Source organism: Eulemur rufifrons, chromosome 20 (assembly GCF_041146395.1).
Source record: "Eulemur rufifrons isolate Redbay chromosome 20, OSU_ERuf_1, whole genome shotgun sequence".
Lineage (NCBI taxonomy): Eukaryota > Metazoa > Chordata > Mammalia > Primates > Lemuridae > Eulemur > Eulemur rufifrons.
The window spans coordinates 49,160,335-49,182,245 of record NC_091002.1 but is presented as its reverse complement, the minus strand read 5'-3'; the positions used below and the strand labels follow the sequence as shown (position 1 = coordinate 49,182,245).

The 21,911-nt window shown below is 51.6% G+C and overlaps 1 protein-coding gene across 1 annotated transcript in view; it reads right to left on the bottom strand.

Moving 5' to 3' along the window:
- Positions 1-20,737, bottom strand: part of PHACTR3 (phosphatase and actin regulator 3) — a 207,348-nt gene extending 186,611 nt beyond the window's left edge. Inside the window, exon 1 of the mRNA XM_069495904.1 lies at positions 20,632-20,737. Coding sequence (XP_069352005.1) covers positions 20,632-20,737 — 106 coding nt within the window. The remainder of the gene's footprint in view (positions 1-20,631) is intronic.
- Positions 20,738-21,911: the final 1,174 nt, after the last annotated feature.

The window sequence follows — 21,911 nt, the reverse complement described above, 5'->3', positions numbered from 1 at the left end:
GGAAAGACGGCTGATACGTGGAGAGCCCCTGTAGAGAGGACATTTCTCCTGGTTTCAGCGTCTGCCGCCCTGTGTTCCTGCTTCCTGCCTTCAAGTGCTCTGCGGGGTCTGGGCCACAGCAGCCAACCTGTGCCCCTGAAGTGACATACTCGAGGATGAGACCTTGGACCTGTCTCCCTTCTGATCTCTTGTAAAGGGCACAAGCACCCTGACCTCTGACCTAGGCCTCTGCTAGTTGGGTTTTCACTTACTTAACTCTTAGCTCGTACTGCGTGCCAGACATTGCTCTAAAAACTTTCTGAGTATTAATGTGGCTAATGCTGAAACTATTCAAATAGGGTAGGGTTATGATAGCCCCACTTTGCCAATGAGGAAAATGAGAAGCAAAGTACTGAAGTCCTTCCCTGGGTCACAAACCTATTAAATACAAAGCCAGGACCGGAGCCCAGTGCTCTGCTCCGGAGCTCAGGCGTTCATTGCATCCAATGCGCCCTGGCTGACACAGGCTTCGCAATCACGATGATGGAGAAGGAGGAGGAAGGGGAGGAAGAGGAGGAGGTGACAAGATTAATGACGACAGCATTTTTGCAGAGCCTGTGGCTTACCAAGGACCCTGTATGCATTGATTTACAATCTTGTGAGGTCGGCATAATTATTCTCTTTCTACAGTGAAGTTGAGACTCAGGAAAGGTGTGTGACTTACTGAAGGTCCCACATCTAACAAGTGTTGTATCAACAGGACAGAAAAGGGCTCCTGCATTCTTTTCACGATCCCAGCTCATCCCTGGTTCCTCCCCACCCCACCAAAATCTCAACCAGCAACTCCAGCTTACAACGCAGCCATCTGCTCAACACATGTGCACGGAGCGCTGACTCTGCACCAGGCCCTGTCCTGCTTGCTGCGGGACACAGGATGACTCTGGCCCCAATCGCATGGTGCGAGAGTGAGGCGTGCCCAACACCACTGCAGCCTGGGGATCCGGGAACCAGCAGAGTGGCCAGCCAGCCTAGGAAGGGGTCAGGGAGGGCCCAGCGAAGAAACGCCATTCCTTCATGCTCTCACATGACTAATACTGAGCACCTGCTGTGTACCAGGCACTGGAAACCAGCAGGGGACAAACCCGTTGCAAACACCACGGCCTGCCAGGTAGACCTTTGAGGGATAAATGGGAACTTGCCAAGCAGACGTGCAAACTGCACGCTGATGTCCCGAGGCGCCACACGCAGAATAACTCCTCCAAATCAATAATCATCAATCACATTTTTTGAGTTTTTTAACCAAAGGACTTGAAGAGGTGCTAAATGGATGCACTGTGGTATAGTCACACAATGAAATGCCATTCAGATTAACCAGACAAAAACTTGGGGAGGTATCACAATACTCAGTTAAAGAAGACTATGTCCTGATTCTATTTACAGAAAGTTCAACAACAGGCAACATACCTCGATGACATTAGCATGCAGAAAAGAGTTACTCCTGGGGGACAGGCTTGATGAGGAGGGGACACGAGGTGGCTCTGGCATCCTGGGTGTGTTTTGTTCCTTGAATTGGATTCTGGCTACACAGGTGCATTCACCTGGTAAAAATTCATCAAGATGTGGTGCTTGTCAGCCAAAGAAACAGTCCAGAGAATAAACAGACCACCTACAGAATGGGAAAAAATTTTTGCATACTACACATCAGATAAAGGACTGATAACAAGAATCTATTTAGAACTCAGGAAAATCAGCAAGAAAAAATCAAGCAATCCTATCAAAAAGTGGGCAAAGGACATGAATAGAAATTTTTCAAAAGAAGATATAAAAATGGCTAACAAACATATGAAAAAGTGTTCAACATCTCTAATCATCAGGGAAATGCAAATCAAAACCACAATGAGATATTACTTAACCCCAGTGAGAATGGCCTTTATCAAAAAAACCCAAAACAACACATGTTGACGTGGGTGTGGAGAGACAGGAACACTCATACACTGCTGGTGGGACTGCAAACTAGTGCAACCCCTGTGGAAAGCATTATGGAGGTATCTTAAACAGATTCAAGTAGACCTGCCATTTGACCCAGCAATCCCATTACTGGGCATATACCCAAAGGAAAAAAGGTCATTCTGTAACAAAGACACATGTACCCAAATGTTTATAGCAGCACAATTCACAATAGCAAAGATGTGGAAACAACCCAAATGCCCATCAATACATGATTGGATTAGTAAACTTTGGTATATGTATACCATGGAATATTACTCAGCTATAAGGAATGATGAAGATACGACATCTCTATGGTTCTCCTGGAGAGAGTTGGAACCCATTATATTAAGTGAAGTATCCCAAGAATGGAAAAACAAGCAACACATGTACTCACCAGAAAATTGGTTTCCCTGATCATCACCTAAATACAAATCTGGGAACAACACCAATTGGACATCAGACTGAGGTGGGGGGTGGGGGAGGGGATGGGGGTATGCCTACACAATGAGTGCATTGCGCACTGTTTGGGGAATGGTAACACTTGAAGGTGCTGACTCGGGAAAGGGGGGGTGGGGAAACAAAATATGAAACTGTTGTTTTTAACTTGCATTGTTCACTTAATAATTTATCATGAATATTTCCCATATTATTTCATATCATTGTACAAGAAATAATGTATACATTATGAGGACATACTGTATCTAACAAGATATACTGTTAGACTCTTTGATTCTGTAAAATTAAATTGTTATTAATGAAAAAAAAAAAAAAGATGTGGTGCTTGTGCATGCACACTTTTCAATAGGTATCTTATACCTCAATTAAAAGTGAAATAAAAATAAAAGTAAAAATAAAGAGGGGAGACAGAGCAAGGAAAGTTATCAAGGATAAAGAAGGGCATTAGGTAATGACAAAGGAGTCAATTCTCTGAGAAGTTATAACAATCCTTAACGTGATGTACATGCGACACAGCATCAAGATACATGGAGCAAAAATTGATAGAACTGCAAAAAGAAATAGATGAATCCACAAAGATAGTTGGTGACAACACCACCCTCTATCATAAATGGGAAGGTCTATTGAGCAGAAAATCTGTAACAATATAGCTGAAGCCAACAGCACCATCAGTCAACTGAATATAATGGACATCTATGAACTATTAGTATTTCCTCCAGCAATAGCAGAACACACATGCTTCTCAAGCTCACATGGAACATTCACCAAAACAGACCACATTCTGGGACAAAAACATGCCTTAGGCTTAAAAGAATAGAAATCACACAATGTCCACTCTCGGAGAAGAATGGAATTAAACTAAGAGTCAATAACAGAAGGATAAATTAAAAATCCAAAAGTGTGGAGATCGAACAATTCATTTCTAAATAACACATGAGTCAAAGAAGAAATCTCAAGTGAAATTAAAAATAATTTGAACTAAATTAAAATGAAAACACAACTTATAAAAATTTATGAGATGCAGCGAAAGCAATGCTTAGAGAGAAATTTATAGCATGAAATGCATACATTAGATTAGAAAAGAAGAAATATCTAAAAATCGGTTATCTAAAGTTTTATCTCAGGAAACCAGAAAAACAGGAATGACTTAAATCCAAAGAAAGCAGGTAAAAAACAATGAAAAATTAGAGCAGAAATAATTGAAATTCAAGATAGAAAATCAATAGAGAAAATCAATGAAACTAGAGCTGGTTCTTTGAAAAGATCAATGAGATCAATAAGCCTCTGTCCAGGCTACCAAAGAAAAGAATACAGAAGACAAATTACTAACATCAGGAATGGCGACGGAACATCAGCACAGAGCCCATGGACAACAAAAGGACAATAAAGGAATTCTGTGAACAACTCAATGCCCACAGATTTGATAACCAGATAAAATGAACCAATTCCTTAAAAGACACGATCTACAAAACTCACACAAAAAGAAATCAACAATCTGAGTAGGCCTACATCTATTAAAGAAAAGAACCTTCCAAAACAGAAAGCTCCAAGCCCATAGAAGTTCACTGGTGAATTCTACCAAACATTTCAGAAAGAAATCACACACACCAGTTCTCTACAGCCTCTTTTGGAAGACAGAAGCAGTGGGAAGACTTTCTCACTTGCTCCGAGAGACTGACATCACCCTAAAACCAAAACCAGACAAAGACATTAAAAGAAAACTATAGATCAATATTTCTCAGAAATGTAGGTACAAAAATTATCAACAAAATACTAGCAAATAAAATCTAACAACTTATAAAATTATTATCCATGACCAAAAAAAAAAAAAAAAGGTGGGATTTATCCCAGGTATGCAAGACTACTTCAACATTTGAAAATCAAGTAATATGATTCATCACAACCGTAAGCTAAAGAAAAATCACATATCATATCAATAGATGCAGAAAAAGCATCAACAAATTCCAACACCCATCACTATGGTTTGAATGTCTGTTCCCCCAGATTTCATGTTGAAATTTGGTCCCCAAATTTGATCCCCAGTGCTGGAGGTAGGTCCTAATGGGAGGCGTTGGGGTCATGGGGGTGGATCCCTCATGAATACATTAATGCCTCCCTGAGGAAGGGGGTGAGTTCTTGCTCTGTTAGTTCCAACTGAGAGGTGGTTGTTGCACAGAGCCTGGCAGGGAGGGGAGCCTGGCAGGGAGGGAGCCCAGCCTCTCCTGCCCTCTCCTGCTTCCTCACTCACCACATTCTACCCAGCAGGCTCCCCTGCACCTTCCACCATGAGTGGAAGCAGCCTGAAGCCCTCACCAAGAGGAGATGCCAGCGCCATGCATTTCATACAGCCTGCAGAACTGTGAGCCAAGTAAACCTCTTTTCTTTATAAATTACCCAGCCTCAGGTATTCTTTTATAGCAACACAAACAGTCTAAGACACACATTCATGATAATAATTTTCTTCAACTTGATAAAAAAGACATCTACCCAAAACTACAACTAACATTATAGTTAATAGTGAAAAACTAGAAGACTTCCCACTAAGATCAAGAACAAGGCAAGGATATTCCCTCTCACCAGTGCTTATAAATATTGTACTGGAAGTCCTAGCTAATGCAATGAAACAAGAAAAAGAAAGAAGAGGTACACAGATCAGGAAAGAAAAAATAATCTTGTTTGCAAAAGACATGAAAGTCCATGTAGAAAATACAACAGAATCTATTCTATGGCCATACCACCCTGAATGCACCCGACCTCATCTGATCTCAGAAGCTAAGCAGGGTCGGGCATGGTTAGTGCTTGGATGGGAGAAAATACAAGAGAATTGACAAAAAAACCTCCTAAAACTAGTAAGTTATTATATTAATAGCAAGGTTGCAGGATACAAGGCTAATCTACAGAAGTTAATCACTTTCCTATATATCAGCAATGAATAAGTGGAATTTGAAATTGAAAACACAATACCGTGTGTTAGCACCCCCAACATTAGCACCCCCCAAAATGAAATACCTAAGTATAAATCTAACAAAATATGTATAAGATCTATTTGAGGAAAACTACAAAACTCTGATGAAAGAGATCAAAGAACCAAATAAATGTGGAGATAGCCCATGTTCATGGATAGAATCAATATTGTCAAGATGTCAGTTCTTCCCCACTTGATCTATAGATTCAGTGTAATTTCAATACACAATCCCATATTTTTTGGATATTAATAATCTGATTCATAAGTTTATATGGAGAGGCAAAAGATCTAGCCTACCCCATACAGTATTGAAAAAAAATAACAAAGTCAGAGGACTGACACTCCCAACTTCAAGACTCACTCTAAAGCTACTTCAATCAAAACAGTGCGGTATTGGTGGAAGAATAGATGAATACATCAGTGGAAGAGACTACAGAGCCCAGAAACTTACCCACATAAATACAGTCAACTGATCTTTGACAAAGGGGCAAAGGCAATAGAGAAAATACAGTCTTTTCAAAAAATGTGCTGGAACTAGGGGACATCCACATTTGAAGAAAAAAAATAAATCTAGATAAGACCCTGCACTTTGCACAAAAATTAGCTAAAAGTATATCACAAAACTACAAATGAAACATAAAACTATGAAACTCCTAACAGATAACATAGGAGAGAAATCTAGAAGAACTTAGGTTTGGTGAGGAATTTTTAGATCCAACACCAAGGCACCATCCATGAAAGAAAGAATTGGTAGTTGGACTTCATGAAAATAAAAACTTGTGCTCTGTGAAGACACTGTCAAGGGAATGACAAGACCAGGGGGGAGTGGACGGCGCCTTCAGAGACGACGAGATGTTTAAAAGGCACCTCGGAGGGTGAGGAGGAACCGCTGGGGGCACGAGGGACAAGAATGGCCGGAGCCCTGTGGTGGGCCAGGTGGGGCTGCTGGGGCTCGCAGAGGGGCCGCCTCCTCCCTGGGCAGCCCCGTCCACTAGAACTTTCTACAAGGATGCAGGTGCTCTACATGGGCGCTGCCCAATGTGGGAGCCTCGAGCACTTGCAATGTGGCGCGTGCAGTAGAGGAATTTAACTTTTAATTCCATTTCCTTTTAGTTTGTTTAACATTGGACTAACTTCCCAGGGCTACACGTACTCCCGTGCAGGACACCGCAGCACTCAGCGGTGGCGCGAGGACGGTGGCAGTTGCTGGTCTTCAGTGACCTCTCCCCCCTCCATGCTCTGCAGGGACCGTCCCACCCAACACACGTGGCAGCCCTGTGGGGCGAGACTGTCATTGGACAGAGAAGGAAACTGAGGCCCACAGGGGCTACTGTGGTCTGAGTGTGTCCCCCCATAAAATTCATGCGTTGATACTTAATCCCCAATGTGACAGTATCAAGAGGTGGGGCCTTCGGGAGACGATTAGGTCGTGAGAGCCATGGGAGTGTGCCCGTGTGAAAAAGGCCTGAGGGGGCCCTGCTGCCCTCCCGCCACGTGAGGACGCGGCAAGGAGCTGCCGTCGGTGAGGAACCAGCCTCACCAGACAGCAACCCTGCTGGCGCCTCGATCTCGGGCTCGCCAACCTGCAGAACAGTAAGCAACAAATTTCTGTGGTTTATAAATTATCCAGGCTAAGGTGTTGTGTCACAGCAGCCAAAGGGACAAAGACGGGGCCGGCGGGGCTCCCTGGAGGTCACAGAGCTGGGGAGCAGGAGGAGCGGTGGGGATCTGTCCCCTCAGACCCCACTCCCACCACCAGGATCCACTGCCCCCCAACCGTGAGGAAAAGGACAGACAGACAGGCCGCGCTGAAAGTCCAACACCAAGTGCTGGTGAGGATGCAGCGAAACAGACACTGCACACGCCGGGTGGGCAGGAACCAGCTGCCAGGAGGACAACTGGCAGCGTCTGCCCAGGTGGAAAGTGCCCTGCCCCACAGCCCGGCATCTACTCCAGAGAAACCCCCCACAGCAAGGTCAGCAGGGGGCCGATGGAGGGGAGACCACCTAATCGGCCCCCAGAGCAGCAGGGCTGACCCGCACTGTGCCTGTCCTAGGGAACGCCACGCGGCAGCGGCTTTTTTTTTTTTTTTTTCTTTGTGAAAAAGATCTCTGTGTCCTAACATCATTGGAGCTCTCTTATTTCCCGGGTGGGTACCCTGCGGAACAACAGAACCACACCCTAATCACTATACACACCCTGTACACACACACACACACACACACACACGCACACACCAGCACCACTGGGATGGGAGCTCTGTGTCTCCCACGGGCACCTGTGACCCTGAACACAGGGCACCCCGGGCAGCTCTGTCCTCAACTAAGGAAGCCGGGGACTGTCCACGTTCCCTCTGGCCCTACCCGAAATGTTTTCATTTTTGCCAAGAGAAGATCATGAAATACATACATAATTAGAATGTTAAAAATAAATAAAAGAGCAAACCTATCTTCCTTTTCTACAATTATGATTGTTGCCCAAACTATTAGGCGTTTGACTTTTAAAGGAAGATAATTCATGTTTAAATAATGGCCTTTGTCCCCTAAACACTTTCTCCTTCCTCCAACTCAACGTGTACATTTTAATGTTGACTGGATTTATACACTTAAGCGACGCGCTTCTTCCCCCCAGGAGACCACACACAGAGCTGGGCTCATTGGCTCAGCCACAGTGCAGATTTATGCCACCAACACCCCGTCGCAGGAGCGGCAGACTAAGTGTTTTACAGTTCGAACACAGCCTCGAGCCCGATCTATAAATTCCGGAAAATCCATAGCACTAGGTTTATGGGTAGTACTTTAAAAATAGATCATAAGTTCCACAGCCGGAGTGATGATAAGTCCAAGAACCAACCTGTACAAATCTATAAATAGTGACGCTCACCCGTGTTTGCACAGAAGCTATGATCTCTCCGCGCCCACCATTCATTAAAACTGACGTGCGCTAAAGCTGCCGGGTCTGCCGGGAGTTCGCATCCAGGGAGAGCAATTACTTAGGCAATTAAATTCTGGCGCCTTCATCAGCCTCCGTTCTGACATATTAATAATAGTGCAGGGTTTTCCACAGCCCACGGGGGGAGCAACATTCACTCTGTATCTGGCAGGGGACACCGCAGTCCAGCGACTTGGGGTGAAACAGAGATTACACCCAGCATGTCACACCACAGTCTGGGGTCACCGACCCTCTTAATTCTTTTTAATTGCTACTCGGGGGAGCTGTGAGCCAACCCACACTGCGGCGTAGGAGGGACGGCCCGGAGCTGCCAGCAGGTGCACACACTTAGAGCGGGGGGAGGTTCTGCTCCCATCAGCACCCGGGACGCACCCAAAGATGGGAAGCAGACCCCCCGCTCAGAAGCACAACAGGCCTGAAGGCCACAGACCCACCAGGCTTGCGGAACGTCCTTGAGGACACAGGCCCCTGCTTTAGATGTGACTGCCTGAGTGGCTCATTCACTGATTCACTCATCCACTCATTCCCCAAGTGCTCACAGAGAACAGGCACGTGCTGGGCCCGGGGGATGTGGGGGGCAGGTGGAGGGACTGAGCAGGGGCTGGGGGTGACGGTGGGGTGCAGAACAGGGGATGGAACCCAGGTCTGTTTTAACCATATTCAGCCAACTCTTGTCTCCAAGGCGTCTGCAGCTACCTCTATAACGGGGGAAGTTCCTGTGCACCGTGACTACCGCAGGTCGCACACCAAGCTACCGGCCCGTGTGCTCTGCACGCCAGGGGTTGCTTTAGTGTTGGGGTTCCTCGAGGCAGGACCTGGTACCTCTTCCACGCCCCTGCAAAGCAGACGGCTGAGTTCCACAGCCGTCCCCAGCACTCTTGATCCCTGGCGACCCCATCAAGCACCACTCTAGGCATGGCGGTGAAGGCCTCTGCAGACGGAATTAGGGTTATAATCGCTGACCTGGAACAGGGAGACGATCCTGGATGACCCCATGGGCCCAGTGCAGTCACTTAGAAAGCAGAGCGGAGGAAGGAGAGGGAGAAAGAGACAGGCCAGAGGGAGGGAGGGGAGATTCCAGGCGTGACAAGGACATGGCAGCCCCTGCTGGCCGTGAAGAGGAACATGAGCCAGGAAAGTGGCCCCTGGAGCTGAGAACAACCCCGCCACAGCCCACCCTGGTGGGCCGACAGTCCTACACCCTCAAGGAGCTGAATTCTGACGACCCCCTGAACAAGCAGGGAGCACAGCCCTGCCCACACCTCGATCTCGGCCCCTGACACCCAGAGAAGGAAGCGGTTGAGCCCACCCGGGCCCCTGCCCCACAGACAGTGTGGGATAACACACGGGAGCGTTTTAGCTGCTGAGTTTGCAGTAGGTTGTTTGGGCAGCCGTAGAAAAGGAATGCACACACCTCTCCTTTATCCTCCTCACCAGAAGGAACATTGGTGCTGGAATCTTCCTCACCAAGGAGGAAGGCGGGGCTCAGAGAAGGGGTGATGTGTATGAGGTTGCAAAGGGATCCTGGGCTGAGCAGGGACCCTGAGGGTCCTTCTCCCACACCCCCTCCACCCTACTTAGACGATACTCAGAAGAGTGACGTGCTCACATCCAACATCAACTCAAGACTCGAGCAAAGGCAAAAAAACACAGATAGGATGGCTGGAGAGAACCACCACAGTGTCCCACCTGCAGGACACAAACTACAAGACACAAACTGCAGGACACACGGCGCCCACCTGCAGGGCACACCATGTCCCACCTGCAGGGCACACCATGTCCCACCTGCAGAGAAAACCATGTCCCACCTGCAGGGCACACCATGTCCCACCTGCAGAGAAAACCACGTCCCACCTGTAGAGAAAACCATGTCCCAACTGCAGAGAAAACCATGTCCCACCTGCAGGGCATACAGTGTCCCACCTGTGGGACGCCTGGTGTCCCACCTGTGGGGCAGGGCTCTTTTCTGCCACCAGCCCACTTATTTCCGCGGCAGGCCCCTCAAAGGGTCAGCCGGAGCTGGGGCCTCTTTTAAGGGCTCCTGAGTTAGCCACTAAGAACAAGCACCAACCTGCCTTCGCTTTCCAGAGCGAAAGGCAGCGAGTACAAACTAAGGTTTACGAGAACGGGCTGGCAAGAGGGCTCAGAACCCGGAGCCTGTCAAAGTACTGCCCAGGCTCGAACTCGGCTCAGACGAGTCCCTCCAGCCCTTTAAGTTTCCGTTTTCCTCGTTTGTCACATGGGGTCACCCACAGTGGAGCCCACCTTCCACACAGATGTGCAGGTGAGTGTGAGGACTGAGGACATGGCTCGGCCAGTGTCTGCCTGAGGCTGGTGTGACCGCCACTGTCCTTGCCGAGTGACTGCAGGGTGCTTCTCTCAGGTCCCCCACCGTGGCAACTGCCACGCTACTCAACGCAAATGTAAGCATAAAACAACACCCTGGGTTGGAAATCACTTTGCTCTACACATACAAGGGATATCTCTTATTTATTATCCCAACGTTTAACCAAGCAGCAAAATATTACAGCTAATTTATCATGATTTCTCTCAGATTACAGAAAAAGCGCAGATAGCAAAGCCATTAAACAAAAATAGAAATATGCAGACAGCATCCTCATTATCGCAGTCAGTACAAATTAGGGTAGTTAAGGAGATTTAGTCACGGAAGACAGATAATGTCCAGTTAATAGGGCTATTTTGGACACTCGTAAGTGGAAACACACAGCCCTTACTTGTATTAGAAACCTCAGCTAGTGAAGAGTCTATTTTTAGTTTCTACCCTCCGGGTGAGCAGCAGTGAACCTGGTCCAAATGTGCAGTGTGCATGCGGCAGGCAGCAGGAAGTCTGCGCCGACGCCCCGGACCCCAGGGAGGGGGCAGGGACCGACCACAGGGCAGCAAGGGCGCCCGTCGGGCAGCGGGTGCAGACTCACGGGGTCGATCCCGGGACAAGGGTCCGGGCGGACCTGCACATGCCCGTTTCCAGTTCTGCCTGTAGAAATGGTGCGTAAATCATTCAAGACAGTCTAAAAATGTGATGTGTTTTCAGGAGAATGTGGGAACATTTCCAGATGGAAGAGCCAGCTCCCTCCACTGAAAGACTCATGCAAAGAGGCCACATACCCACGTCCTGCAGTTGGAGAGAGATAACGTGGCCAAACTCGGAGATTCAGTGATCACTGGAGGCCTCACCGGTCTCGGATACAGTCGTACTCGCAGCTGCGGTCTATGGCAACGGCACGCGAAGCACATTTGGCAAAGAAAAAAGTGCGTGGGGCAAAATCTAGGGGAAACCAGGTACAAGCTCCCCAAGGTCTTTTCCAGTGGGGTCACACAAGACACGCTTAATTCCTCGGGCAGTAAGTTGTGGCAACACCATGCACACGTGCAACGCTGTCCACCAGGAAGCTCGTTAGAGACCCAGTGCCCAAGGTTTTCACCGGGAGCCAGTCACGTAGGCACCCTCCGCCTGGCGTGTTCCAGAAAGCAGGCAGAGGGGTTCAGCACAAACCATGCTGTCTGCACAGAGAGTGGTGGGAACCCTCCCCAAATCCAAGTTCACAGACACCAGCAGCTTTTCTAATGAGAGCAGCCTCAGGTGCATTTGCTGGACTCTTTTTTGGCATAACTACACAGCGTAGCAAGGGCTGCACAGGAACTCAAAAGGAGGCCGTTCTAGGATCAGTACAGCGAGGAAGGGGCCATTTAGATAGTGTGGCAGATGGTGCTTTCCAAAAATGACCACAACGTCATCTCCAGCCTGCACCCTCCCATGGAGAGATGGCTGTCCCGGATCAAGGTGGGCTGATTCTATGACAGAAGCGATGAACTCTGACTTCCAAGGCCAGATCATAACAATGACAGAACTTGAGCTTGTTTCCCTTGGGACACTCACTCTTGGGCCCCAAGCTGCCCATGCAAAAGCTGGGGTGAAGTACCTGGAGCCCCACTGAGCTCCCATGGGCTGAACCATGTCCACCACCAAAACTCGTATGTCGAAGTCCTGATCCCCGGTAACTCAGAATGTGACTACGTTGGGAGACAGGGCCTTTAAAGAGGTGATTAAGCTAAAGTGAGCCGTTGGTTGGGCCTACTCCAACCTGACTGGTGTCCTGTGTGAAGAAGAGATTTGGACACACAGAAAGGAATACCCAGGCCCGTGGACACAGAGAAGAGGCCATCTGAGGAGGCGGCATCCACAAGCCAAGGACAGAGGCCTTGGGAGAACCGAGCCTGCCACACCTGGATCTCAGACTTCCAGCCTCCAGAACTGTGAGAAAATAAATTTCTGCTATTTAAGCCACCCCAGCTGTGGTCTCTTGCTGTGGCAGCCACAGCCCACTAATGCACCAGCCACGCAAGTGAGTCACGCTGTGAGAGGTGATGCTGCCTGGAGCAGTGACGAACCGCCCGGCTGAGCCCTGCCCAAATTACAGATTTGTAAGCAAAATAAATGACTGCCATTGTTTGGAGCGACCAAGCTTTTGGAGGCTTGTCATGGAGCCACAGGTTACTGAGACAGGTGGCTTGGTCAGCTGGGGTCACTCTGAGGAGGTACCATGAAAGCTGGGAGCTCACTAAGATAGGATGCTCATTGAAGGAGGCCTGATGTTTGGGGCGTCAGCAAGGAGGGTCTATGAGCAGCCAGCCAGGCTGTATAAGGATAAAAGTTTCCTTCTCACTCAGCCCCTCTCTGGAGCACGGCTGGTCTCACTGGAGAACCACTCAGGGCCCCTTCAGCCCTCCGCTGCAGGTGGGCACAGCCCTTCCCTGTCCCTTGTGCTAGTCAGCTCTGGCCACACAGCCAGGCCGGCTTCAGTGGTGCAGGGATATGTCCTCCTCCCACACAGAGGACATTTTTAAATAAAAATACAATCTCCTAATGTACCAAAACAAAACCTTGAGATGATAAGAAAAAAATAGAAAGAAACTATTTTGCTTTCAGCTCACACATAAGCTCTGGGTCATTTAGAGGCATAAAGTCTGATTGTATGGTTTGAATTACACATGGCAGCAATGGGACCTGAAATTGTTTCTGTGTTTAGAGCCTCCAAGGGTCTTTTCTGCCCTGACTGGACACACAGAGGGTCCTGGGACAGCACAACACAGGGGAAGCTGTTGGGTCCGAAATCCTGAGATAAGTGAGCCCTGGAGTCCCGTGAGCTGTGCAGAGGTGGGACCAAGGTGGGGCTGAGATGACGAAGGTCCAAAGCCCACCCCAACCCCAGAGCTGCGGTAGTGGCTCCTGGCCTGAAACCCTCATTGCACCAGTCACCTTGACAATGGTCCCGGGGCCTGATGATGGCAGTTTCTGACAAAGACATCCTGGCTGGAGGACATCTGGGCACAGCACCCTAGCATCACCTACTCACCACTCAGCCCCACCACCCTGACACCTACTGTGCATCCACGCCAGACCGGGCAATGGTGTGGCAGAGACGAGGGAGGGGGCAAGTTAAGAATGGCAGTCCCCAAGGCGCTCAGGAAATCCCCAGGGAGGCATGACACATCTTTCTATAAAACAGAACCAGTAAGAGTTACAGGAGGGAAGGACCACCCTGGACCGAGGGACCAGGGGGCCTCACAGACGAGGTCCCACAGGTGGGCCTTGAGGGCGGAGGCACTTTACAGGAGGCCAGGAGCCCGCTGGGCAGGAGGAGCAGCACGGAGGGAGGTAGGGAGGGCAGGGAAGAGGCCTGGCTTAGATGGGGGTTAGGGGCTGGGAGGCTGGAGGACTTCCTGAGCCCCCGGTCAGAGCAGACCGATGCCGGGCTGGCACACTAGGTTGAGAGAGATGGCTCAGTGCACATGTACACACACTCTTGCACACCCACGCACACTCACCCTTCAGGGCGCCACCCTTGTGCCACATCCCCGCTGCAAACATGGGCATCCCAGCCCGACACCCTCCTGTCCACTCGCTCGCCTGTCTTGTCTTCCACCCATATAAACATCTGGGACTGAAATGCCCGATGCACACCAGGGTGTGGAACATCCCACGGAGCATCCCTGGCTCTGGCCCATGTCACAGTGTAGGCTGAGGGCTCTGAATTCCCTCCAGAGCAGGCCTGTGATGGCACACACACCAACTGCCCTCTGGTGACTGGGGCACCTAAGCACCTTTCCTGAAAAGACTGTAACCACGCAAAATCTGCATCTCTCCAGGTAATCCAGGACACAGAGTCACCAGTTTCCAAAGGACAACTGCTCCCTGCCCCAGCTACAGAGTCCACAGTGCAGACCCCAGGCCAGCCCCTCTGGTCACCACATCTGCAGTCCCCCAGCCCAGGCCAGAAGTCTGATGCAAGGGGTGTGTGGTCATTGTTGTTTTCCCTTAAAATTAACTGCTACTGCGCTTTGCTAGAAATCCCAAATGGAGCAGGTTGCCTTAATGAGGAGGGGTCAGGGAAAGCCCAGTGCCCTGGGCTTGTGCAGAGTCAGTCCTGAAGGAGCCTGTGGGGCGGGGGAACACGTGACAGGACACACAGGACACTCTGCCTCCTGGGAGCCACCCCAGGAAAGCAGCCGGGGCTTGGTGGAACAGCTTCTAAACTTCTCTAAACAGGTGATCCCTGCGAATCTAAGGGATTTGGTAAACATATAACCAAATGTCAGTCATGTCAATGAAATCACATGCACTATCAAATCAGAGAACAAATTCTCGCCCAAAACCTGCCTTGCATTTTGGTTCATGAGACATGACCACTTCATGGTCAGGTCTAAAGTAAATGGCCCAGACCCTATTCCCCAAACCATTTTTTCCTCCCTCTGCAAACACGGGGCCAGGAATTTCCACCAGAATCAAGTTCCCTCGGTTAAAGACTGTGACGCTGCAATCCTTATCAAAAATTTGTGTTCTCCCTCATTCTATTCATGAAAGTAAATTACAGTGGATAAGAAAAATAAATGTAAAGAAAAAAGCTACACAAGCATCAAGGAAACACAAATGGGTACGTTTATGTTTTTAACCACCCATCCTGGAGTGCCAGGGCTCAGGGCTTCTTGGCTTGCAGGACTTTCGGGGCTAAAACCAGGAGTATCCCAGGTAAACTGAGGAAAGTTGTTCACTCTAAGCTTCAGGCAGAAAAAGATTTCTTAAGGAAAACATAAAAATCAAAGTCATAAAGAAAAAGCTGGATAAATTCTACTACATCAAAACTAAAAACTTCCAAGACACTGTAAACAAAGTTAAAAGACAGACCACAGAGAAAACAAAACCACGTGCAGCCGACAGAGGACTGGAGGAATCCGGACGTATAAATAGCTCTTACAAACCAATTAGGAAAAGACTGACAACCCGATAGAAAAAAAATGTGCAAAAGAAATGAAGAGGCAACTCACAGAAAGTGAAATCCAAACAGCCAATTAACATAAGGAGCACTCTCCCAAGCTATCAAGGCAGAGCAGATTAAGCCAGTGAAATTTCACTCTTCCTCGGTAGGACTGGCAGGATTTCAGAATCTGCACATACTGAGTGCTGGTGAGAGAAATGGGACCTCAGCCACTGCTATTGGGAGTGACACAGCCACCTTGGGAAGCAAACTGGGAGCACCAGGTTAAATCTAAAATGCAACCATCCTGTGCCCCCGGAATTCCACCCCCTAGAACATGCTCACAAGACACACCCGGACCGACACACCAGGAGCTCTCAGGGTGCTCACCGCGGCAGCGCCCGCAACACAGAATCTGAACACCGCCTCCCTGCCATCAGTAACAAAAAGGTGAAAACAGCTGTGGAATATTCTAAAGCAATTAGAAGGAACCTACTAAGCCAGATAAATCTTCAAGACACACTGTTGAGCAAAAACAGTTTCAGAACAAGACGTGCTCTGTGATGCCATTTCTGTAAAAACACTTACAGGAAACAGCGCTGTGCGTTTCCCACTGAGCCCCACACGCTGGTGGGAAAACGCTGCGTGGAAACAGGGGCTACCTCTGGGCCAGGGAAGGGAAGATAAGGGACTGGTGTTTGCAGGAGATTTGAGCCTTGTTTTTAATGTTTTCATTTCTCTCTTGGAGAATGTGTCCATGACCTATTAGTGTTTTATACACACACACACACACACACACACACACGTGCACGCGTGTATGTGTATTCCCGCCACCTCCCCCCCCAAAAAATCTATCGCCTGCGCTGGAGAACACATCCATTCATCCAACAAATATTTACTGAGTGCCAACTACAGGCCAGGCCAGTTCTAAAGACTGAGGATCCCTCCCTTAAAAACGAAAATGTAGTGACTTAGTTACCAGCCAAGTTCATCAGCAGACAGCAGCCCTTAGGATAATGGGGCGCAAGTGCGTGCGGATGAGCTAAGTGGGGAGAAAATGCAGCCCGGAGCAGGTGAAAGAGCAGCCTGCCTGAGGGCCAATGGGTGTGGGCAGGTACCCGGCTCTCCCAGGTGTGCCCTGAGCAACTGGGCAGGGTCCCAGAGGGAAAGGAAGACCTTCAGCCAGATGACACCCCTCCCAGGGTGCTGCCTGGACATCCTGACTCCACCTTCCGCCTCCAAACACACACCGGGCACAGAGAGAGGACCTAAGCCGGCAGGCTGACCCGCAACCCACGGCGGGTTTTGCAGGTCGGGTTCCCACCCTGCTGGAACTGGCCCTGCCCAGCACCCATCTCTTCCTGCTGACATCCCCCAATTTCCTGCTGGGAGTCTCAGGCCTGGCTATTTTGGGGACACCAGCTCCATGGCTGGCCTGGATGTGGCCGTGCTGGGCCCCAGCCATCCAGTCCTCCCCCTCCCTGGCTATGGTGACTGGTTCAAGCGCCAGCGATGTGACCCAGCCTGAGCCCAGGACAGACAAGGAGATGCTCGCTGGAGCTACGAGGCCCAGTTTCCTAAATTAACAAATGGCCTTTTTGCTTCAGCAGATCTAGTCCATTTCAGTCACTTGCTACCAGAAAAGCCTGCTAAGTCCAGCTGGTTGTCATTAAGATTTCAAAAGAATTGGGCAACTCCAGGCCCGGTCTGGGTCTCCGGAGTTACTGCCTTCGGGGAGCCTGCCCGGCCCTAACTCCGAGCGGAGCCGGGAAACAAGGCATTAAATTTCAAACTGTCTATTGCAGCCCCTAAAGCCACAGCTTTTAATGAGCATCAGCTGGGACATGTCATGATATCATCGATCACGCCTTTCCCTTCAAAAAAATTTTTTAAAAAAATAGAAAGAGAGAGAGAGAAAAAAACCAACCTCATTTGGTGCAGAAATAACCCAGTCCAAGTCAGCGCTTCCAAATCAGACTTCGAAGTCTGGAAGAATGAGTGGCTAATTTGTTCCTAAATTAAAGCAGTTCTGGCCACAGAAATAGCACATTATCCCTTTAAGGCTGGGAGTTGAGATTCCCAGAGCAAACTCCGGGAAGTAGCTGCAGAAATCCAGGGGGCCGAGCTCAGGCGGCAGCTGGACAAATCCTCCTGGTTCCAGATGAGAGGTCAGATGGACCTGCTCACGGCCTGGCCGTCAGAATGCCTAGTGTCGTGGGCACACAGCCTGGGTCCTCCCTGGGTCCTCCCTGGGTCCCTGGACTCTTGCTCCAAACCCAGACTGAGGGTGTGGACTGGGATCCCATCTGACCCGACACTGAAATGCACCACTGACCCCCAGACCCTCAGCCACACTCTCTGCCCAGCACCAGCCTGAGGGGCCACCTTTGAGTTCCAGCCCCCCACCCCTGGATCTCAGGTCAGAGCCTCCAGACCAGACGTCCTAAGCTCTGGGTTCAGACACAGCATGGCCCACTCCACACAGCCTCTCCACACTAGCATGGCCAGCACAGAGGGGCCCCTCCAGCCAGATCTTCCCGCTCAACTTTCTTCCCCCACTACCCCTCCTCCCCCACCCTGCCTTCCCCTACTCCAGAAACACACCTCCATTTCCCCAGCGCTCAGGCCCAAACCCTACCTGGTGTCCTGGCTCTATCTGGAGCAGGTCCTATCAGTGCTACCACCAAAATGATACAGTGCGGTCCACTTCCCCGCCTGGGATGCTGCCCTCCCAGAACCCTCCAGGCAGCAGGCGACCCCCACTCCAAGAGCCTGCTGCCATGCCATGCATGCAGTTCCTCGGCCTAAAACCTGCCAACAGCCCGGGTCACATTGGCCCAGGCCTGCCTGCCCACTCCCCAGACTCAGCTCCCTCCCCTCCCCTGGCTTGTGGGTCCCCAGCCTCAATGACCCTCCTGCTCCCCAATGCCAATGAGCTACTCCCCACCTCATCCCCCCCACCCCCCCCTTCTCCTCCTGCAGGGCATGCTCTCCCCACCCCATAGCTCCCTCTTTCTCCCCATTCAAGCCTGAAGCCAAATGTCCCCTCCCCAAAGAACCTTCCCTTCCACCTCAGCTACAGCACCCCTCCCCGAAGCACTCCCTCTAAAGCCTTCTTTTCTCCCCAACACTTTCCTGCACTTACCTGTTTGTTCTATTCCTTTCCCTGTCCATGTCTTGGTCTCCCCACTAGAATAAGAGCTCCCCGAGGGCAGGCAGCTGACTTCCTTTCTCTCTTGGGCACCCCAGCAACCAGGCCAGAGCCTGAAGCGTTTTCTGTGATTAATAATCCTCTGCTGACCCACTGACTAAATATTCCACTTTGTCCTCAGCAAAAGTGGGTCGGCGGTGGCAAGCCCCGCATCCATCGTCAAGGCCTAGACAGAGGCTGGGAACTGTTCTAAAAGTGCTGGGCAACTGATGTGAGTGCTGGGTGCAGGTGAGTGGTTGCATAATGACCACAGGCCACCATGTACTCCGTCCGCATGGCTCTGGACACACCACAAAGCTGCCGACAGACAGGGCTGGAATGTCCTTTCCCAAAACCCAGCCCAAAATACGCCTTGTTGTGCACTCAGCGCACAGGTATTGCTAAATGGTGGGAGGCTTTCAGGGGAGGATGCCGGCACTCCAAAGCACCCACTGTGTGCAGGCACTGAGCGAGGCAGCTTCTGTCCCCCTCAGACAGGGAGCACCCTAGAGGGCCCACATCTGCCCCTCGTTCCCAGCCCCACCCCTTGGAGCTCAGCACAGGCTCTGATGCACAGCAGGTGCTCAGTATTCCGGATGGGTGAATTCAGCAACAAAAAGGCCGCCCATCCTCTGTGCTGGAGCTATGCTTTGGCCATGAGCAGAGGGCCTGGCAGACAGCGGGCTCTCAAATGACCCTCACCTTCTTGCCCCTGTGACTCCCGGTATCCATGTGTGTCAGGGTTTCCCAACCTTGGCACTAACACTGTGGACTAGATCATTATCTTTGTGGGGATGTCCTGGGCGGTCCTGGCTCCTACCCACTCGATGCCAGTGGCAGCCACCCAACCAGATGTGACAACCGAAAGTTCAGGTGGGAGTGGGGGACAGAATCTCCTCCTGTTGAGAGATGCCAGTAAGAAACACTGATGTAGGTAAACCAGAGTTTCCCAACTGGCCTGATCCCAGACTCACCTGGGGCGCTGGTTAGAAATACAGATTCCTGGAGATCACAGTGGGCACCTGGGGCAGGGCCCCCAGGGGATTCTGACCAAGGGGCCAGTCTGCAAAACAGTGGCCTAACTCTCCTCCACCCCTCTCCCGTGTGCAGCCTCCGGAGGCCTGGTCCTCCCGTACCGATGGCACCAAGTGCGGGACACTCTCTAGCCTTTTCACCCAGCGATCTAAGCCGCCTCCCCATCCCAGCTCCTTGTCCCTGGCCCAGGTGGGGCCCTCAGCATTTCCAGTTTCCTCAGGGCTCCTCTCCTGAGATCACATCCCTTTAAGAGGGCTGGACCCTCTCCAGGGCCAGGTGTCTGCATGGCAGGGGGCGAGGGGCCAGCCCCACAGGGGCGAAGGCCGGCGGCCCTCCCCGGGGAAGAGGAGCTAACACGTGCAGTGCGGAGCTGTCCCTGCGTGACCAGCGCTGTCTATGTGAACCCAACTGCTACCCCCCAGACGCCAGCATCGGATCGCCCCTTTCTTACAGATGCGGCAACTGAGGCACAGTAAGCCAAGAGCTGTGCGCGCAGGGTCACGTAGCTGGCATAGGGGGATTCCAGTCCCGGGACTGCCCGATCCCAGCGCCAGCGCTCCGGAACACTGCGCGCGCTGCCCTTGCTTAGGGACAGACTCCCGCGACTTTGCTGCAGGGGGAAGCCCGAGATACGGGCGCCCACCTCTGTGGCTGGGGCGCAGCGGGCATCCCGCCAGCCGCAGCGGCCAAGGACACTGCAGCGGGCTCCTGAGGGGTCGCCCACCACCGCCCCGCGTGGCCGGGCTCCGGGTCCCAGCGTCCCGCGCCCCCTCCCCGCGGCGCGCGCTTACCTTGCGCCGGGCCTTGGGCGGCGGCCGTGTCCCGGGCCCCGAAGGCGCCCAGCAGCGAGCGCAGAGGCGCCGGCCAGCGGGCGCGCCCCCAGCCACGGCCGCGCATCCCGCCGGAGGGCCGAGCGCCGCGCGGAGCGGGCCGCGGGGAGGTGCCTGCGGGGCGGGGCGGGGCGGGGCGGGGCCGCGGCGCGAGGCCCGCCCCTCGGCCGGGCGGGGGCGCGGAGGGGCGCCGCGGCGTCCTTGATCTCCGCAGACCCTGCGCGAGCCTGGCCCTGGCGGGAGCGGCTCTGCAAACCGCGCTGTGCCCTGCGCCCGGGCCTTCCAGGGCCGTCCTAGAAACGACAAAGGGACAGCCGGGCAGGAGGCGTGGCCGCCCCGTTAGCGGTGAGGAGGCTGCAGAGGTAGAACCGCTCAGACTTCTCCGAGCCTTAGCGTTCTCCTGTTTAAAATGGGCTTGGGCAGGGTGAGCTGAGATGACACATGCTGGAGGGTCCTGGGCTGCCTGTACCGGAACAGCCGTCATATGCAGGGGCCCTTGCCGCACTTCTGAAACACCCGATCTATTTGCCTTTTTGTTACAAAACAAAACATACGTATTTTAGCTTGATGAGCATTGTATGGGGCACAGCCTTGTAACCGCCAGCCAGCTCCTCCCCCGCTCCCCCCCCCCCCCTTTGCTCTCTCACAGCCACAAGCACCGGGGCGATTTGAGTCTTGGGGATCTCTGCAGCCTCTGCTGACTTCGGGGTTTCTGCAGCCACAGCCCTGCCTTGGGGCAGGATCCCCTTGGGGTGGGCTGCGGCCTCATCAGCGCCCAGGCAGCAGGCGGAGAGGGCCGGTAACCCTCATCCCGACTGCTCAGGTCCTCGCACGCCGCGGGAACAGCACTCGCTCCCCAGCGCTCGGAGCTTTCAAGCTCTGCCCTGCCGAGGGCCTCAGTGGTCCTGCTGGTCACCCCTCAGCCACTCCACGAGCAGGTGCAACCGCACCGTCCTTTCACAGACGGGAGACGCGGGCGGCCACACAGCCGCGGAGTGACGCGCTGTACTGGGGTGTGGGCGGGCATCGTCCCTCCTGCATCGCTCACTCCTCACCTCCAAAACTTTTTAACAACAACAACAACAACAGTAGCGGCCAACACTAGGTGGCACCGTGCTGAGCATACGTCATTGAATCTCTAACATCTCAGAGGAGGGTTACTCTCATCATGCCCACTTTACAGATGAGAAAATACAAGCTGTTGGGAGCAGAGGCTGTCATGTCCCTCACTCCAAACCTTC